The sequence below is a fragment of the Anabrus simplex genome, chromosome 1 (genome assembly GCF_040414725.1).
Source record: "Anabrus simplex isolate iqAnaSimp1 chromosome 1, ASM4041472v1, whole genome shotgun sequence".
Taxonomy (NCBI): domain Eukaryota; kingdom Metazoa; phylum Arthropoda; class Insecta; order Orthoptera; family Tettigoniidae; genus Anabrus; species Anabrus simplex.
The window spans coordinates 70295508-70316270 of record NC_090265.1 but is presented as its reverse complement, the minus strand read 5'-3'; the positions used below and the strand labels follow the sequence as shown (position 1 = coordinate 70316270).

At 36.9% G+C, this 20763-nt stretch overlaps 1 protein-coding gene across 1 annotated transcript in view; it reads right to left on the bottom strand.

The window, feature by feature from the left end:
• Nucleotides 1–20763, bottom strand: part of LOC136861319 (coiled-coil domain-containing protein 112) — a 155684-nt gene that overhangs the window by 22967 nt on the left and 111954 nt on the right. The window contains exons 8-9 of the mRNA XM_067138814.2: nucleotides 16506–16601; nucleotides 12424–12566 (exon numbers count right to left, since the gene is read on the bottom strand). Coding sequence (XP_066994915.2) covers nucleotides 12424–12566; nucleotides 16506–16601 — 239 coding nt within the window. The remainder of the gene's footprint in view (nucleotides 1–12423; nucleotides 12567–16505; nucleotides 16602–20763) is intronic.

Here is a 20763-nt window from a genome sequence, read left to right as displayed (position 1 = left end):
TTACAATATAAGGTATATTACACAGATTTTACATACATAATTTTGTACAATCCAGCTTTAAGGTTTCTTTTTGTTCTTCACGAACTTTGTAATCTGCCAAATTTTGTAGATTTCTTTTAAATGCTGGAAGACAGTAACTAGGATATAGAAAATTTTAGAATGATGATTAGTGTTATAGAGAGCAAGACTTTGATCATGATGACAGAAAACAGAACAGGCAGGTAGGCAAATAACAAAAAGAAATGAGCCTCTGGATGTAGTGGACTGTTTTAGATACATGGGCAGATTATATTTCTTTTTTAGCATATGGCTCTTAGTGCCCGGAGTGTCTGAGGACATTTTCAACAAAATATCATGGTGCAACTTATGGTCCAAAATATATGGTAATTAAAGAATTGAGAAAGCAACAAGATTCTACCAGTGTTTTAAAGACATCATTCAGAACAAAAGTAAATCAGTGATATGCAAACACCCTGTATTCATCTTATTTTGTACCAATATTGATGTACGCTTCAGCAGCCTGGACCTGAAGTGAGAAAAATAAGACCAGGATTCAAGCAGTAGAAATCACGTTCTTATGGAGCATACAAGGAACGACCAATATGAAATGAGGAAAGACAAAAAGAGTATGTGTGAGTAAACTGCAAGAATGAAAGAGCAGAGCTAATGTGGTTCGGCCATATGATGAAAATGTAAAATAAAAGCCTTTCAGAAAATGAACACTGGAAAAGGAGCTAGAGGACAATCTTAAAAGAGACGGAGGAACTCTGCAGTGGAATACACTGAAGTGCAAAATAGAAAATGCCAAAAATGATTACAGAAGAATTGTGGAAAAATATATGAATAAATAATACATTTCCAAATTAAAAATGAAAGAAGAAATGATCAGCTGCAAAAAATGAAAGAAGAATCATCAGAACTTGCATAAATAAAAAATACTAAGATGCATAATTTTGACCATAATGGCCACAATTCATCCGCATTGACTTTGATCAATATTAAGTATTAAGGATCTGCCTTGTCAATAAAGTACAATAGATACTTAGTTTATTGTCTACCATATAGTGATGTGCAATTAGTGTTGATTCAGTTTGTCCCTGTTTTTTTGACGTAATCATTGGCAAGGCGCATCCAAATGGAAAGATATATCGACCGTAGTAAAATATCAGCCTGCCAGGTTGAAGTGATATCTCATTATATTGAATGCAGATACCGGTACTTCATTCATTTTTTGAATTAAACAAAATCCAACCAAAATCATTATTTAAAAAGCTATTTCATCTAACATAGAATGGTTTGATAATATTTGGTGCATCAGTGATTTCGTATTGTTTAAAAACAAAAAAAAATGCTTCCCCTGAGAATTTTAATATTTCGACTTATTATGTTATTCCCTGAGATGAGTGATACATAATATTGATTAGGTGGAAACATCCAACCTTTATGATTGAGAACCAAAATAATCTTCAGTGGTATTGCTACAGCCCAAAACATTTCACTCGTACTGCACATCCAAACTGTCACTTTTTAGTGACAAATTCACATAACCTGTTTTTGATTTCTGGAAACCGCTTTTTGTCCATGAAAGACCCAGTGGTTACTGTTTGCCTGTTCATGATGAGCTTTATTTCTCCTCCAATCACAAACCACAACTCTAGTCCCACATACTTTTTTCCCCACAGTGCAATTATTTGCTCTGCCTCCTCGATAAAGTGGAGCATTTCTTTAGCCATGAGCAATCTATAACGAGAACTTACACCAGGCATCCTAAACTCTTACTATTACTTTAACTGACACCACACAAATGATGTGATATATGTGGCACATTTCTCTCTTGTGGCAGGAACAGAGTTGCCAACAGAGTGGGTGGAAAAATACCAGCTTCCAGATTTATGTATGACACGAGCACTGTACCAATCTTGACACAAATAATACCTGCACCCCAACTTTTTGCACCAAATTTTAAAAAAAATTGCAAGGATTATTCATGTATACATGGTGGAATCTAGAGTGTCTAATGGTAGCTGAAGGACCACTTTCAATATACAGTAGTTCTAATCAGAATATTAGAATCTGAGAGAAATCTTGGAGCTTTACCTAATGGGCTGGCCTAAAATTTGTAGAGAAAATAGAAGATGCTGGAGATGTGTTGAGACCAGATTACAGCATTACTTTTTCTTTTTCTTTTCTTTCACGTTGTTTACAATTCTTGCTTCACCAAAGTTCAACATTAATGTCTTCCAAAATGTGATTTGTTTTTTCTACAATGATTGTGTCCTACTAATTTGTAAGCCTGTCCGTGACAGCCAAATTACTACTGTATGTGAAAAGTCATTTAAAATGAACCTGTTAATGTATCTTATGAATAAAATTTACACATAGTTACTGCAGTACGGATTTTAAAGAACTTGCACCAAAATAACAATATTATCTTGTTGATTGATTGATTGATTGATTGATTGATTGATTGATTGATTGATTGATTGATTGATTGATTGATTGATTGATTGATTGATTGATTGATTGATTGATTGATTGATTTAGAAAGAACCAAGCACATACAACTCCACCCAACACAAATCATAACATTACCATGAAAATACCTACCTCTAGGATCAAAATTTGTTAATGTCACTCACCAACCTCACTGGTAAGTGTTCTATCTTGTGGTTAAAGATGGAGGTAATGTCACTGCATATGCCAAAATGGTGAGCATTAATTCACTCCATTGATAGAAGATATTCTTTTCACTATACAGGTCAAATACAATGGTACCATTGTATTCTTCTTATAACCTATATCAGGTGCCAATTTCAACCTTCTAAACATTCTTGTTTTCTTAGTATCACTGTGAAAGGTAACAAAACTGAGAGCATGACCGACTGTAGCCTATCTAAATACATGCATGTGTTTTCTTGTTTTAAAAAGTGTGATTTCTGTATAACAAAATATCTATTTAAGAAATGTTATCCCAAAAACCATCAAGTTCATTAAACAAGGGTTTCACTGTACTATTTCCTTCCATGTATTATTAGTTCTATGAATCTGCATGATTGTGTTGTCTAAAGTAAGATATAACGTTTTGTTTTTACTAGGAACTTCATTTTCAATGCCTAAGGTAAAGAAAACTGTTATTTGAATGCATATGTTTGAAAGTTTCAAGAATTTCTCAAAAACAGAAGTGTTTTGTTTTCAAATATTACAGAATTAAAGTGACCACAACTAAAAGGTATCAAGTTCATCAAATATCCAAACAAAATAAAATGAGAGAGATCAATCTGAAATAAAAAGCCACCAGTCTCCTATTACAACTGAAACTGAACCAGTGAAAAAAAATTTCAATGAAAATATATGTGAAGCTTTTGCCTTGGCAGACATATCATTGATTAAAAAATAATAATAAGTAGGTAGCACGTAGGGACCCTCTTCGGAGGCAGCCCTACCCAGGGAGTGACGCCCCTGCCTATGTGAGTCCCAGAGCACACTGACCCGGTGTGTAACATCTGGTATGGGTCCTAGCTCAGGGTTACGAGTGAAGACCTCAACGGCATCTACGGCGAAGAAGGTGGACTTCGGTACGGCAGAGATGGCGGAAGGGGCATACCCGTAGCGTCTGTACTCCAGAGGAGCGTCTACGAAAGGCGTCTGTCTCCATGTTAGGGGCGGCCTAATTTTGAACCTGGCAGTAGGTATAAAATGCCTTTGGGTGTGACGAGCCCATCGTAACAATAGCCTATATGGACAAAGCAGATATGGTACCTCGGAAAAGGTTAGGGCGTCCCCTGCTAAAAGCGACGCGCAGCTCTTCAGATGCTGGGGGAACTGTGAAAAATGGGCAACCAGCTCCAAACTACATCAAAATTGCAACAGTTAATGTACTGACACTGACGGGAAAGACAGAAGAACTGGTTGACTTCATGATAGAAAAAGATATAGCCATACTTGGACTGTGCGAGACCAAGAAGAGGGGTACAGGGGAGATCCCTCTGAGAGAAGGATACAGGCTGTATTACAGCGGAGGACCTGAAGCAAAAAATGGAGTGGCCATCATACTTAGAAGAGAAATCCAAGAATATCTGGAATATACAAAATACCTCAGCGATAGGATGATGATGATGAGACTCCAGTCTGAAAATGGCGTGAAAGATCTATTTCAGTTGTATGCCCCACAAACTGGTTGCATAGATGAACATCTAGAGGACTTCTTAGAGGAAGTGGAGAGACTGATAGAAGATAAGGAAGTACTATTGATGGGAGATCTAAATGCACAAGTTGGAATGGAAAGACAAGGAAAGGAAGATGTTGTAGGGCCCTTTGGATATGGAAATGTAAATCCAGAAGGCGAGTTGTTGGTGGATTTTTGCATGAGGAATCAAATGATTGTTGAAAACACCTGGTTTAGGAAGAAGAACAGTCAGAAGATTATATAATCATAGAGAAAGAACACCGGAAGAACCTTGTAGATGTAACAGCCATGCCTGAAGAAGCCTTTGGTGGAGATCATAGAGTTGTGATAGGAAAACTGAAAGTTGGAAAGATTGAAAAACCCCAATTAAGAAGAGAGAAAAGAATTGAAGTATGGAAGTTGAAGGAGAAAAGCATACAAGAAGAATTTCAAAGGGAAATAATACCCTTGGTACCCAGGACAGAGGTGGGGAATGTTGAAGAGGAATGGAAAAGATTTAAGGAAGCACTGGTTGGATGTGCAGAAAAGGTGTGTGGTAGAACATCAGGAAATGTGAAAGACAAAGAAACACACTGGTGGAATGATAGGGTAAAGATTAAAGTGAAGGAAAAGAAAATGGCATGGAAAGCATGGAAAACATCGAAGACTGAAGAAAGTAGAAGAAAATATGTGGAGGCGAAGAATTTGGCCAAGAAAGTAGTGGAGGAAGAAAAGAGAAAAAGCTGGGCCTTATTCACACAAAAATTGAGAGATGATACGCAGGGCAGCAAGAAATTACTGCATGGTATCTTAAGAAACAAAAAGAGAGATCAAGTAAACACCAGATTTGTGAAGGATGAAGGTGGCATAATTTTAACAAAGCCAGAAGAAATAAGAAATAGATGGAGAGAGTATTTTCAGAAGCTGCTGAACATAAGAACGGATGACAGTCATTCAATGGACGACCAGGAAAGGCAATTAGTTGACGAAGAAATGGATAAAGAAATTACAATGAATGAAATTGAAATGGCAGTAAGAAAGATGAAGAATGGAAAAACTGCTGGAATAGATGAAATTTCAGTGGAGATGATAAAGGCAGCTGGAGCTGTAGGCCTGCAGTGGACATATCGGGTTCTCAGGAATGTCTGGGAGAATAAGGAGGTCCCTGAGGATTGGCAAAAAGGAATAATCATCCCAATTTTCAAGAAAGGTGATAAGAAAGTTTTGAAGAACTACAGGGGAATTACTCTAATATCCCATGTTTCTAAGATAATGGAAAGGATACTGGAAGTAGAATAAGGTTGAGGGTTGAGAATCAGATACAGGAAAATCAGTTTGGTTTCAGAAGTGGAAGGTCAACAATAGAGCCCATTTTCATTATGAGACAACTAATGGAAAAGCATTGGGAGTACGGGAACGATATGGTGATGACATTCATTGACATTGAAAAGGCATATGACAGTGTCCCTAGGACGAAAGTTTGGGACAGTCTGGTGCAAAAAGGAATTGGACAGGGATTAATAAAAATGATCATGGCATTGTATAAGGAATGTTGTAGTTGCGTGCAAACACAAGTTGGCAGAACAAATTGGTTCAAAATAACTAGTGGGCTGAGACAGGGAAGTGTTCTATCACCAATCCTGTTTACAATAGTAATGGATGACATCATGAGAACAGCAAAAGCAGCATATGGAGGAAGAGAAATGAACATGATCTTATTTGCAGATGGTATTGTGATTTGGGGAGAAGACGACAGGAAGGTTCAAGAACAGTTGAATGTGGTGAATGGGAAGATCGAAGAATGTGGATTGAAAATAAGTGTAGAAAAGAGTAAAACTCTTGTTATGACTAGAGGGGAGAAAGAAGGGACAGGTCAGATTAGACTTGCAGACAAGCCCCTGGAAGTAGTGGAAACGTGTAAATACCTGGGGAGTGAATTAATGGAGAATGCTCGACTGGACGCTGAGATTAGTAAAAGGATTCAAACTGGAAGTTGTTTCTATCATAGTGTAAGAAACATGTTATGGGACAAAGATGTGCCAATGGAAGCAAAGGATACTATGTACAAGATGTATTACGTACCCATAACAACTTACGGAGCAGAAACTTGGACAATGACAAAGAAGGATGAGAGTCGAATATAGGCAGCCGAAATGAAATTCTTGAGGAGTATAATACAGAAGAGTAGAAGAGACAAAATAAGGAATGAGAAAATCCGGGAAGAAATTGGAGTGGAAAAAATGAATGATAGAATAGAGAAGAGCCGACTAAGATGGTTTGGGCACATAAAGCGAATGAGCGACGAAAGAATGCCAAAAATGGTGATGGAAATGCAAATCCAAGGAAGGAGAGGCCGTGGACGACCACGATTGAGATGGAAGGATACCATCCAATGCAGCATTATAGAAAGAAACCTGGACTGGGACACAGTGTTGGAGGAGGAGTGGTGGAAAGATCGAAGAAAGTGGAGAGGAACCATATTTGCCCCTACCCGGCTACAGCTGGATAAAGGGAAATGATGATGATGATTAATAAAAATAAAATAAAAACAATTTAGTTGAGTTTGTGGAGAAGTATGCAAAACTAGGTTAACATCCAGAAGGATTAGAAACTGCAATTTGGATTGCAAATTCCTTCCACAGAAAGGATATACCACTTACTCTTCTACAGACAAGGTTAAACAATTACTATTTTATTTCAAATAACCTCAGCCTTTGTGGACGAGGTTAACTTCCGAAAGTAACTGGGGGAACCTGACCACTACAGTGTGTGTCCCCAGGTGGCAGATAGGGGTCTACTACAGTATGTAGGGCTGGTTGAAATTCCTGGGGGCTTTTAAATACTGGTACACCCTCTCTCCAGGGGTCATAAATATGGAGGGCCCTTGCCCTGGTTTATGGGTGAACTCCTCAACGGCATCTATGGCGGAGATGATGAACTTCAGTATAGTGGAGATGGGGGTAGGGGCAAACCCGTAGCATCTGTACTTCAGGGGAACCGCCGCGAAAGGTGCCTGTCTCCATGTTACAGGCGGCCTAATTTTGAACCTGGCAGTAGGTATAAAATGCCTTTGGGTGTGGCGAGCCCATGGTAACAACAGCCTACATGGATAAAGCAGATATGGTGCCCCAGGAAATGTTAGGGTTTCCACTGCTAACAGTGACGCGCAGCTCTTTGGGTGCTGGGGGAACTGTGAGAAGTGGGCAACCAGCACCAAACTACATCAAGATTGCAACAGTAAATGTCCTGACACTGACGGGAAAGATAGAAGAACTGTTTGACTTCATGAAAGAAAAAGATATAGCCATACTTGGACTATGTGAGACCAAGAAGAGGAGTATGGGAGAGATTCCTCTGAAAGAAGAATACAGGCTGTATTACAGCAGAGGACCTGAAGCAAAAAATGGAGTGGCCATCATACTTAGAAAAGAAATCCAAGAATATGTGGAATCTACAAAATGTGTCAGTCATAGGATGATGGTGATGAGAATCCCATTTGAAAAAGGGATGAAAGATCTATTTCAGTTGTATGCCCCACAAATGGGTTGCATAGATGAACACCTACAGGACTTTCTAGAGGAAGTGGAGAACAGATAGAAGATAAGGAAGTGCTATTGATGGGAGATCTAAATGCACAAGTTGGAATGGAAAGACAAGGAAAGGAAGATGTTGTAGGGCCTTTTGGATCAGTGGCAACTGGTGCAGAAAATCAGTTCTGTGCTGTAACCCATCCCTCGTCCATAATTAAAAATATTTAGAAACATATGCGGTTTTCAAGAGGCTCTCCACTGAGTTTTTCATACTGGACAAACACGCAAACAATCCCAACACATATACGCATTCCTCATACAAAACTAATTAAACACACAATAACACTTTCAATCTCAAAACATTCACAAACTCAGAAACACTTGCTGTGAGTGCACAAAAACAGAACTTCGCAATGTTATAAAAATCATTGAAATAAAATCAGCAACATCGTAATGCAAAATTACATGTTATGTTGCTATAGTGAAATTTATGTCCGCCTCCGTAGTGTAACAGTTAGTGTTATTAGCTGCCGTCCTCGGTGGCCCGGGTTCGATTCCCGGTACTGCCAGAAATTTAAGAAAGGCAGGAGGGCTGGTATGTAGTTAAAATGGTACATGCAGCTCACCTCCATTGGGGGTGTGCCTGAAAAGAGCTGCACCACCTCAGGATGAGGGCATGAGTTTAGTTGGTGAAATTTATAAACTAGACATTTTGTAATTAAAGGACATCACAATATCAAGTCCTTTATTTTGACAACATAAAAAGTACATATTTTATAGTTCATCGATTTACAAATGTGGCTTTGGAATAGGCAAGTTGGGTGTATTAAGAGACCTGCAGCTGATGGCTTTCTCTACTGTATTTTGTTTTCCGTTTGCTTTGAGCGATCCACTCGTAAATACTACCTCTGAGTCACCTCCCACGTTCTCATTTCAGTCGAAATGCTGGTGTGATCAGTGCTGCCTTCCTGTGGCCGAACAAAGACTCGCTGTGAAGTGATGTCTTGGCTGTTCTTTCCACAGCCTATCAAAGAAGTTAGGCATGCATGCGCAAAAGGTGGAGTTCCTGCTTTGTGGGAAAAGGCTTAGAAATTTTCGCTGAGCCACGCTGAGCTGTGATCTGCACAGCCAGCACCCGGCATGGAGCGCACGATTAACGTGCTTGTGAGGAGAGTTGAATGATTTGTTATTCTTTGGCTGGCGTCTTTTTTATTGCATTTTCAAATAGACATGTGCTGCAGCACTTCAGCACATAAGGTACGGCCGCCCCTGCTTTGGATATGGAAATGTAAATCCACAAGGCGGTTCTTCAGTTTTTTTTTTTTTTTAATGCTTATTAAAGATTTGCTTATATTCTAATCCTTTTAGATATGTTTCAAAAGTTGTGAATCTGTGCAAATATACTGGGGGGTTCACCAGCCCCTTGTGATTTAGTTTTATGCATCCTGCTGCATTTACTACAATTCTGAAATACATCGGTCTCTCTCCCTAAGCCGGGGTAATATAATGAGATGTGTTAATTCAGTATGGTTACCTCAAATGAACTCGTAAAATGAGGACAGATACGAAGAACACGTGCCTTACAATCAGAGGTGCACACACACGGACCAGGAGTAGCCTAGGTGTTGTATAGGTTGGAAACTGAGTGCTACATATCAAGCCTCGCAATATTTCACTTGGTAGGTGTGCAGTGGGAGTTGTGATAGTCGATGGTGCTCAAAGATTTGAATCCCACGCAACTTTTTTGCCCTGGATGTGGTAAGGTTGGATACTTGATAGCTTCGACAGACTGATTTGTTTATTTGGCCCCGTGGTGTAAGGGTAGCGTGCATGTCTCTTACCCGGAGGCCTTGGGTTCGATTCCCAGCCAGGTCAGGGATTTTTACCGGGATCTGAGGGCTGGTTCAAGGTCCGCTCAGCCTACGTGATTACAATTGAGGAGCTATCTGATGGTGAAATGGCGGCCCCGGTCTAGAAAGCCAAGAATAACGGCTGAGAGGATTCGTCGTGCTGACCACACCACACCTCATAATCTGCAGGCCTTTGGGGCTGTTGCGCCATTGGGGGGGGGAGTAATGGGCCATATAATATCATGGCACAGGGTACTGAGCTGGGTTGGACGATGATGAGGAGTTGATGATCTGTAGCTAGGACATAGGCAACCAATTAGCTATATCATACATGCTCCAGACTTCGTAGACCACAAGTAGGGCAAAGTGTGTCCTATTGGAATGACAACAACATGCAATGGCAGGTAATGCAATGGCTGCACAAACTCCCTTCTTCGAGTCAAGTCACAACACAACATAACACAACACAAAGCTTATTCACAACCTCGTGATGTATTCCAGCAACAAGTATGGAGATATATTACTCATCTATGGAGAAACTAGACAGATTGCATACTAGCAAGACCATCTACAATAATATCAGACCCTCATACAAAAACAACATGGCCAACACATTGGTTGAATGTAAACATGCCTGTGATACATAAATATAACCTTTTGATTATCGTATTGAAATTCTGTCAATAATAACGAACAGAATACTTTACTTTGGGTTATAGACCAATACTATCTAGAAATACCCTGTATTTAGAAGAGCAATGTGTGGATAATTCAAAATATAAATATTTTCTATGAACTAGTATGGTAAAGGATATAGGTAATATAGGATTGCATTCTAAAATAACAATCCTGGGGGAATATTTGATGCATTTCAATTCAGTCAATTAATTAATCAATCACCAATGATCCGAATTTAGGGCTGTTGATCCAAGTGGCAGATTATGTATCAATTGTCTACCTAGTCTTTTCTTAAGTGATTTCAAAGACATTGGAAATTTATCTAATTGGTGTAGATATAGTAGGGGACACCCTTGGTAAATTATTACAGACCGTAATTCTTCTTCCTATAAATCAGTACTTGTTTTAGAAATACATTTATTTGAATGATCTTTCTATTACCATGTGCTTTTAAATATAATAGCCTACTTCGTTCAAGAAATTTATTAGAAACATAACCTTTTTGCGAATTTCAATTCTCTCATAACAATGATTCTGATAATGATCCACCAAACTGTTTCATTTCAGATAATCAATAGGAGAATCAATGAAGTTCTCTGGTAGTATATGCATTTTCGTATAAAGCACTTTAACAACCAAATCGTTGGCAACGTAAATACGTACTGTAAGTGACAGTATATCAGCTGATACCTTGTCCTATAATTTAACAAAGACAATATATTCTTCATTCACAGATAAAATGAATAGCTTTATCACTTTTTATAACCTCACTTTAAAAATCCTCAAAAGGTATAGCAATTGAGAAATGTACTAGAAGTGGCACCAACACAGAGTTTTGGCCTTATCCGGAAAAAAACAGCTCATCAAGTATCTGGAACACATCCTCTCTATTGACAAATTTATCCTCAAATGTTTTAATGCACCCTAATAAATTATTTGAAACTACAAAATCGTCACGATGCATTAAGTTCACATGATCTGAATGTAAGTGCATCTGCTGTAATATGAATTACATCCAGGAACGCAATACGATCAACATGTCCTAATATATCAAAATAGTTTTAAAACCAAATTTCAATAAAAACATCACTAACTTAACGTTTCTTAATCAAACCAACAGAAAGAACTTAACAGATGCTTCGCACATGCTCAAGTTTACATTTGAACAAACTGATCGGGGCGTCATTTTAGCTAATATCGATAGCTGCATTAAGGTCTGATATATTGTAGTTGGTCTTGATACCAGGCACAATGCCTCTATCAAGAACACTATCCGGATAGGCAACAACCGACAGGCATGATATTTCAGAGTGTGAAAAGATATTTCAGGGCCACAGTGTCCCTGGGAAGGTCACAAAGTGTCAACATTTTAACATTTTAAGATTGACTAAAGGCTGAAGATGCCCTCAAGAAAGGGCGAAACATATACCATAAAACTCTATAGCTGTATATAAATGTAACCACATAAAAGTGGATAGTATTGAATAGGTAGACCAATAAAATACCTTTGTTATTTTCTTGTATAAGTGGTATATTTCGAGCTATCAGTGGAGAAATGGCATGGAATGACATTAGTAGACGAATAAGTTTGAGTGGTGTCTTTAAAAGTAGGAAAGATCACAATATGAAGATAAAGTTCGAATTCAAGAGGACAAACTGGGGCAAATATTTGTTTATAGGAAGGGGGGTTAGGGATTGGAATAACTTACCAAGGGAGATGTTCAATAAATTTCCTGTTTTTTATGCAATAATTTAAAAAAGGGTTAGGAAAACAACAGATAGGGAATCTGCCACCTGGGCGGCAGCCCTAAATGCAGATCAGTATTGACTAATTGCTTGATTGATTTACAATGACAACACATTTGAATGACTGAGATAAATTTTATTACATTAAAATTGATTTTTTTGATATAAACTCAATTTGGTATCAAGAAAAAGAAACAAATAAAACTGATGATAAAACAATAAAATTCAAGCAGTTATCAAAAAACAAACTAATTTCACAATTGAATAATGAGACTCAAGAAAGAAATTTCACTGAAAAATTCAGTATTCCAAAGTTCTATAAAAAGCCTTACATGTCAGTAAACAAAAGTCTAAAAAAAAAAAAAAAAAAAAGGAAAGTTTAAATATTTATAATCTAAAATGATAAAACTGGCAAAGTATAGATTTTCTTAAAGAAAAGAAAAGTTGTATCTACCTGAAAGCCTTCAGAGCTTTGTTGGCTAAAGCTGCCCTTTTCTCCATTTCTTCCATTTCAAGTTGCTGCTTTTGTACGCGTAAGGCCTGCTCATGATTAAACTTTTCTGCTTTATAACGTTCAACTTGAGTTTTTTGCATTTCCTGCAAACATCCACAAAATTTGAAGAGAATAAACAGAGTTAAACAAATTCTACTTTGTTCTACAGCTATAGTGACAATAACCACCACAAACTGTTACAAAACTATGTGGGCCATAAATTAATAAACTTTTTTTAGTCCATTTCAATGTGATATTGAACACTAAATTCCCTCATTACCTATACTGTTCAGTTGGAGACTTCAGCATTTCCATTACCGGTACATATCTACATCTTAGAAGAACATCATATACAGTAGTGTTAAATTAATTCTACTTTGGTAAAAAGAAGGGTCATACAGCACAACCAACACATCAAAATTACTATACAGGCTGCGTACATGTACAGTAACTAGTTCAGAGGGTTTGTAACCTGGTATCTGAGGCCAAATTATTATTTATTTTTATAATTTTTATGTTGATATTACTAAGTACCTAACCTGCATAAGGATACACAGTTATAGTTCGTATCAGGTATAATAAGAAAATTCTCTGAATTTCAGAAGCTTAGATTAAATTTGGTTGGAAATATGCTTCAACATGCTTTTTCATGAAACCATCTTCGAGTTCCTTGTTGTTCTTCAAATAATTGATTAATCATGTACCGGTAATAATTGCCAATATACCCAAGAATGTTACGAATAAATGAACACTACTATAATAATGAGGATAATACTTCTGGATATAACATAAAGAAAAACAGGGAAGTTCTCATTTTTATGAGGATACTAGTTATTTTCTCTTAACATATTTTGTGATATGTTAAGAGGAACATGATGTCAGTAACAAAGAAAATGTTTACTAAAGTTTTATATGACTAATGTTTCAACTTTTTAATGTTTACTGATTTAAATACTATATTAGGTGTATTGGGGTTGCTTTCTTCATGTCAAGACTACCAAACTTGATAAAAAGATTGACAGTGTCCAAATAAACATCCAAGACAGGAATCTAGAAACAAGGAAAGGAACATATAAAAAAATGTGGGTAAAATGGTGCTGATTATTATCACTTTAAGGAAGAGTACACCTAGGCAATCATTTCCTCTTAACACTAACCAGAAGAGAAAAAGAAAGTGACCCAAAGGAATCCATACTTTGAAAATGAAGGTACCGGTTTCAGAAAAACAGGGAATGTTATGTGAAATGTTATATCTTATGCCTCATAAATGAATTCTGGAAGAGTTCTGATGGAGTAACCAGTGACATGATCAAAGCTGCTGGCAGTCTTGGACTCTATTTGAACAGGAAGAATTAGGGTCAGATAGGAGAGATAAAAGTGAGGAACCCGTCACAAGTGAAAGCAATGCCAGGCTCAGGTAAAGGCCCCATGGTCACCTATCCTTGCTCTCAAATCGAGAGCCTATTCAGCATGTGAAGAGCAAGTAACAACAATAAGAAGAGACAAGGACAAACACAAAAACATGAAGGATACAGAACTCTGCATCTCTGTAATAAAATAAGCCTATAGGCTGCAGTATAGCTGCTGATGGGCCTTGATAACACAAACAAAAAACTCTGCATCTACACGTACTGCCATCTTTCTACACAGGCAATTCTCCAGGGTTCATCCGTAGGTATCCCAAATTAGGCGAGATTCTTCCAATTTTCCCAGTGGAAACCCAACTCCCAATTAAAGCCCGTTGGGACTGGTAAAAATTCTGATTACCACATAGAAGGCAATGTTTCACACAATTTAATCTCTACTTGCAATGGTCCATTAGAAGAACATTTTGCATAATTTAGTCTGTATTTCTAATTGTCCATTATTATTTCAAGAGAATTCAGAGTGATGCTGCTTTTATAATAATAAATAAAAAAGGCTGCATTTTACCTTGCACTGAAGTTGTTTTGCTGCACAAAGATCCCAAAAAGAATTATGATAAACTGAGGAGAGGAAATATGCAGGAAACAGAATATGAACCTGCTACCAAACTGGACTTATACGACATGCAAGATGACAAGGAGTGCTTTTCTTACCATTCGGGAAAACTGTGATTCAGATTTTCTAGCACTCCTCACATGACACACTAGGTATGTTCTCTACATCTGCGTGTAAACTTCGGTCATGCATCTGGCATGTGATTCACACTGAATGTGTTAAAGAGATGAAGAGAACTACAAAAGTGACTGTGGTAAAGTGAAAAGCATTCTGAAACGTGATAAAATGTTATGTGCAATCATACGAGCAACAGTGAAAGATGGGATTCCTCCTAAGAAAAGAAAAACTCAAGGATCTGAATGCATTGCTGACAAAGTATTATCGGAAAGACTGGATGAAAGATGAAACATTACATTTTTCAAGACGTTGTTTGATCAAAAGGGAACTTTTAGAAATGATATGCCAGAGCATGAATCAGATGTGAGAGATTTTATTAAAGACATTGAGGGTTTGTTAATGTAATTGTATTAACTGTGAAGAACTTGTCAGAAACTTCTTGAAAGAGGATAGATTCAGTGATGTGGTTGTAAAATCAAGCAGTAGGATTTAAATATCAATGTTTTTCTTTCTTTTTACAGACGTATACCATGCATAATGAATAACCATAAAATGCACATATCATTACAAATACTGCTGCAAGAAATAACACAAGTTTTAAAAGTGACATTTTTCTGAGACAATGAACATAATATTTTTTTTCTTTGACTGTATAGATATGATAATTTGTATTTACTTTGTACTCATCTTTCACTGGTTGTGTAAATAGTTCATAGGTTGTCATTATTCATCATACGCCAAATAAATAAATAACCACTTTATTAAAAAAGAATCAAACATCTGCCTCAATTCTGCAGCAAATGACTTTTGTTTTGCAGTTCCTAAAAACTCCATTCACATGGAGATAGCGAATTTTGCAACTGCATGACCCATTTGTCCTTCATAAAGGGACAGACCAGCAAGTATGGCTCCTGTAAGATACAGTCACAGAGCTCATAGTTGTTGTTGAGTACAAAGACTAACTCCATATCTTTACCACACTGCCACTTCATAGGCAGATTCTCTCCTCAACAATCTCAATTCTTCAAGATTTTTCTTCTGTACCCCTGAAGAGTTTGCTTTAGGGAGGTGGGCATCACCCTAACTAAGGGAACCATTTTTGAGAAATGTTCAGTTTTATTATGGGATGTTCAGATCAGGAGAAAGATAAATACTGTATTTGGTTGCAGTGGCACCGACTGGCGGGGGGGGGGGGAGGCGTTTTCTGCCACCGCCACCCCCCAAATGATCTTAGGAGGGGCAGAGTGTCTTCTTGCCCCCCCTCCAATTCACCTCCTAGATGTTAAGTTCCCTTACAATGAAACGTGGAGTTCAGCATATACACAAGGAGGCAACTAATGTGTTAGATCTGGAGAAGGTGGCACATGATTTTATATCAAGAAATGAGATTAGAAAGCGGGCATTCCTTCAGATAATTATATTTCATACTGGAGACTGTTAAGGCGGTACATCTGGTGGTAGAGCTTTTCACATTCATGATCAAATGAACAATACACAGAAATAGGAGATTTATTCAGAAAATGTATTTGTGAAGCAAGTTCTACTTTTACTGTTTGTGGTTATTTTTTATAACTCTGTACATAAGACATTCCATCAAAATATGCATTTATTCAACAAGTTCTTTTTTTAAAATTTGTGAATATTATTGAATACTCCGTACATAAAATTCATTCAAAAAATGTATTTGAGAAACAAGTTCTATTGCTGTTCTGTTTTACTGTTCGAGTGTGAATACTGTTAATGTATAGGAATGTTTCCATTAATAGATGTTCATCATTCCACTTAATCATGCCCCCCCCCCCCAATAATTGGTTGTTCCCTTTGAATTAAAACTTACAAAGGTAAACAAAGCTTAACAGTATTTAAAAAGGATGAAAACTGAAAGATTTTATTCCTGCATACATTCTTGCATTGAATACTGATTTCCCTTCAGATTTCAAAATTACCTGCTTTGCCTTTCTCTTTTCCCAATCTGACAGTGATTTTTTCTTCTCTTCAAGCTTTCTGACCTCCTCTAAGTCCTTCTGTTCTTCCTTCTGTTTCTAAAATGAAAAAAAGTTTTTTAAAGTGAATCTGCACCATATAACAAAACACTGAAAAGTCAAGATTTTAAAAGAGGCCATTCTACCTTATAATGCTCATATATTTCTAATTTTTTCCTTTAACAAAGAACTTTGTCTACCTAGGCTAACTTACAAACCACCTGTTAGAAGACAAGAGTTAAATAATATTTTACAACAATTCAATCCTATTTAATGGATTTTTTTAAGGCAGGAATGCAAGTTATTAAAATATGACTGTGATCAGAAAAGCAATTCCGTTCTTTTGTAAGTCTGTAAGTTTATTGTTTGGCTGCAAATGATAATTGAAGACTTGAAATAAAGAAGGCTCTAAGTGCCAAAATAATAGTTTTGAGGAAAATGAGTTTAAAGTATAGAAAGCAGCGTGGAGCATAAACATGCCATCTGTTGATAGATATGGTTACTACACCATCATTCGTGGCAGTTCAAGCTTTTTAAACATTGTCTCAAATATCTCAAAATGTGTAACTTTGGCACTTAGAGCCTTATTTATTTCAGGTCATCAATTTGGCAGACACATTAATGTGTGCCTTACACACACTTACAGAAGAGATTAAAAACATAAAAATTAATTAAACATCAACATGTTGTCAGTTTTAGAGACGAACAACAAAATATTTAATTCGAAACAACTGAGTAATTTTTTTTAACAATTTGTTTTTCGTTGCACCGACACAGATAGACGATGGGATAGGAAAGGCTTGGGAGTGAAAGGGAAGCAGCCATGGCCTCAATTAAGATACAGCCCAGCATTTGCCTCGTGTGAAAATGGGAAACCACAGAACACCATCTTCAGGGCTGCCAACAGTGGGGCTCGAATCCACTATCTCCCGGGTGGAAGCTCACAGCTGCGCGCCCCTAACCGCATGGCCAACTCGCCCAGTGAGTAAATTAAGAATCATGGCACATATACCCTCGAATTGGTTATTTAAAGTTTAGTAAATTGTTTTAGCCACCTTTAAGTGTGTGTAAATTTGTATACAGTATGATGATGCTGGATTTATAATATTAAACTAGCAGTTTTTCTTGTAATATTTTCTTTTCATTGAATTGAGGAGGAGGAGGAGGAGGAAATTGTCTTAATCTAGAATAATAATTTCAATTGGTATTAAACCTCACATTCCATTTATTTTGGTGGTCATCTCACCTAGCATGCATGCTACAGATGCATCAACATGCAGTGTGTGGAAATACAGAATGTAAACAAAATAACTAGATTCATTTCTTGCCAAATCCCTGAGGCCTTGGCAACAATGAGCAGGATAGTGAGGTAAATAAATAAAACACAGCAACTACACCTATGGTGTAGTGATTGTAAGTCAAAGTGAACTGCAGAAAATGAATAAAAAATGCTAGGTAAGTACATATACTCTGAAAGGAGTACTATCCAGAAAACTGGAGATGTAACTATGATAGTTATAACTAGGGCTTGGAAGTTGAAGACCTATCTATATATTAAAAAAATTTATGAAAACTAAAGTCAGTCAGTCCGGCCATTCTATACGGTCGATTTCCTTCATTTTTCCTTTAACTGAAAGGTATTCATGTACAGATTTGTCATCAGGTGCTATAAATCACTTAACTTCCACCTTCCTCAAATTATTTGATTTTTCAATTTTTTGTCTCTCTGAAGCAATCATATCTTTGGTTCTAATTGAGGTACGGAGTTTGTTTTGACCTAAGAACACTCAGTGGATGAAGCACTCTCATTTCAGCTCTTAACTATTCAAATTGGTTGATTCTGAGGAAAGTTATGAGTGCACATTCAATTTGACATCTCATTTCTTCAACATTTTTTCTCATTGAAGCAATCATATCTTTCGTTCTAATTGAGGTACGCAGTTCGTTTTGGTCTAAAAACACTCAGTGGATCAAGAGCTTCCTTTTGACGTAGTAACTACTTAAATTGGTATATTCTGAGAAAAGTTATGAGTACATTTGTCTTCATGACAAAGATCTCTGAAGGACTTTTTAAGAGTTCGGCGCACAGTGTTGTTCCAAGGAACGTTTCATTCAGTTTCTTTGTGTGATGTATTTTCAAGTGTTTTGTTGACATAATATTACATTCTATTACCATAGCAGATCATGTGCTTCATTTCATTAACTCGAAACTTTGCAAATACATCCGTGAGGATAGTAACGAACAACACCATACTTTGTACATTGCGGGCGGAGACAGTGGGAAAGTGCTAGTAAATTGTCTAAAAAAGACATACACAAAGACCTAAAATTATCAAAAAACTAAAAAACGGGCAAAAAAAGAACATAAAAATCTGATCCAAATTTATTTATAATTTTAGTTTTAATAACATATTTAATAAAGGAATATAATGTTTAAAAATGCAAAATTCTGGTGGTATGCAACATACAGTGCAAAAATATATGATACTTCTTCTTTCAGACATTATATATTTTTAAATTAATCAATCTCAAATGGATTATAAAACATCAAAGGATTAGGAGCAAAAATTTAGTGATCAACTGATCACTTTTGTTGATTTTCAAAAACCTTATGATAGTATCCATCCTAAATCATTATTGCATATCCTTAGCCTACTGAATTTGGTTTACATAGGAAAATTGTTAACCTTATTGCGGTCACTCTTAGAAATACAAAATATAAAGTTAGGTTCAGAAATGAAATCTCTGAGCCAGCTGAAATTCATTCTGGACTTCGACAGGGAGATGGATTATCCCCATTGATGTTTAATTGTGTGATGGAAAAAATTATGCATGAATGGAATAAGGTATGTCCACCGACTGTTAAGATTTGACTAAATTGTCTTGCATTTGCTGATGATCTAGCATTATTAGCAAATATTATTGAAGAAGCTAAATTTCAAGTAGAGGAATTGAAACGATTAGCAGCGAAGGTGGGGTTGAAAATTTATTTTGAGAAAACAGAAATTATGCCATCTTTTCAAGTTGACACTTCACAAATTATGTTAAATAATACTCAGAAAATAAAGGTTGTAGACAAATTTAAATATCTTGGTGAGATTATAACTTAGAATCCTAATGATAAAGCATCCATAGATAGTAGAACTCAAAAATTGAGACGAGCACAACAAATTACCTGGCCGAGTTACAAGAAACAGTCTCTTTTGATTAATGCTAAATTTCAACATTATTACTCCGTCGTTACGCCAGAAAAAACATATGCAAGTGAAACATTATTTAAAATGAATAGCCAATCAACAACAGACAAACAGCAGAAAGTTGATAGAAGAATTCTTTGGGCAATTATTAATTAAAAAACACATTGATGGCCAGTGGAGACTTTTGCCAAATTCAGTACTTTACAAGGAAAGTGAATCAATCATTGTTAAAGTCATCTCCGTACAGGCCATGAAGGCCCTTGGAGGGGTGGAAGGTACAGGCTTCCACTATCTGTAACCTCGGCACTTGATGGGGTAGAGTGGTCAACTCTACGCCCGGCCGCCTTTGCCCCCAGGAATTAACCTGGTACTCATTTTTGGTGTAGGCTGAGTGAACCTCAGGGCCATGTGCACCTCCGGAAGTGGAAATCTTGTTTCTTAAACTTTATGACTTCCTGACGGGGATTCAAACCCACGTCCTTCCAGGCGAACCGAGCACATATTTACCGCCTCGGCCAGGCAGCCCCCGAATCGATCATTGACACAATGCAAAAAAGAAGGATTGCATTCTCTGGACACATATACCGTTTACCAAATACTAGACTCCTGAAACAACTTTTTTTATTTCTTTTGGAATAGTAAAACAAAAAACACATGGTTTAGAGAAATACAAATGGATTTATCCTAGAGGTGAAGCTTCCACAGTGTGTAGAATTATTTAGTTTATTTTCCGGGTTGAACCATGTTTTTCTTTCTCGAGTGTCCGAAGACGATGCCCAACTTAATATATGTTCATTCTGGGTCATTGTAGGCCAGAAAATTGTGGGTTTTACTTGTCCTTTATTGTCTTTTTCGGCGTTTATTGGCTTATTGGTCCTCTTACAATCTTTTTTAAGGTCTTAATGGCCTTTTTTGCAACTTCATCTTCTTTCGACTACATTTTACTGCCCATTCTCAATTCAAATCATCATTAGTTCATCCATTACCTTTTAAAACATCTTTCCTCCAGTAAACACACATATTTA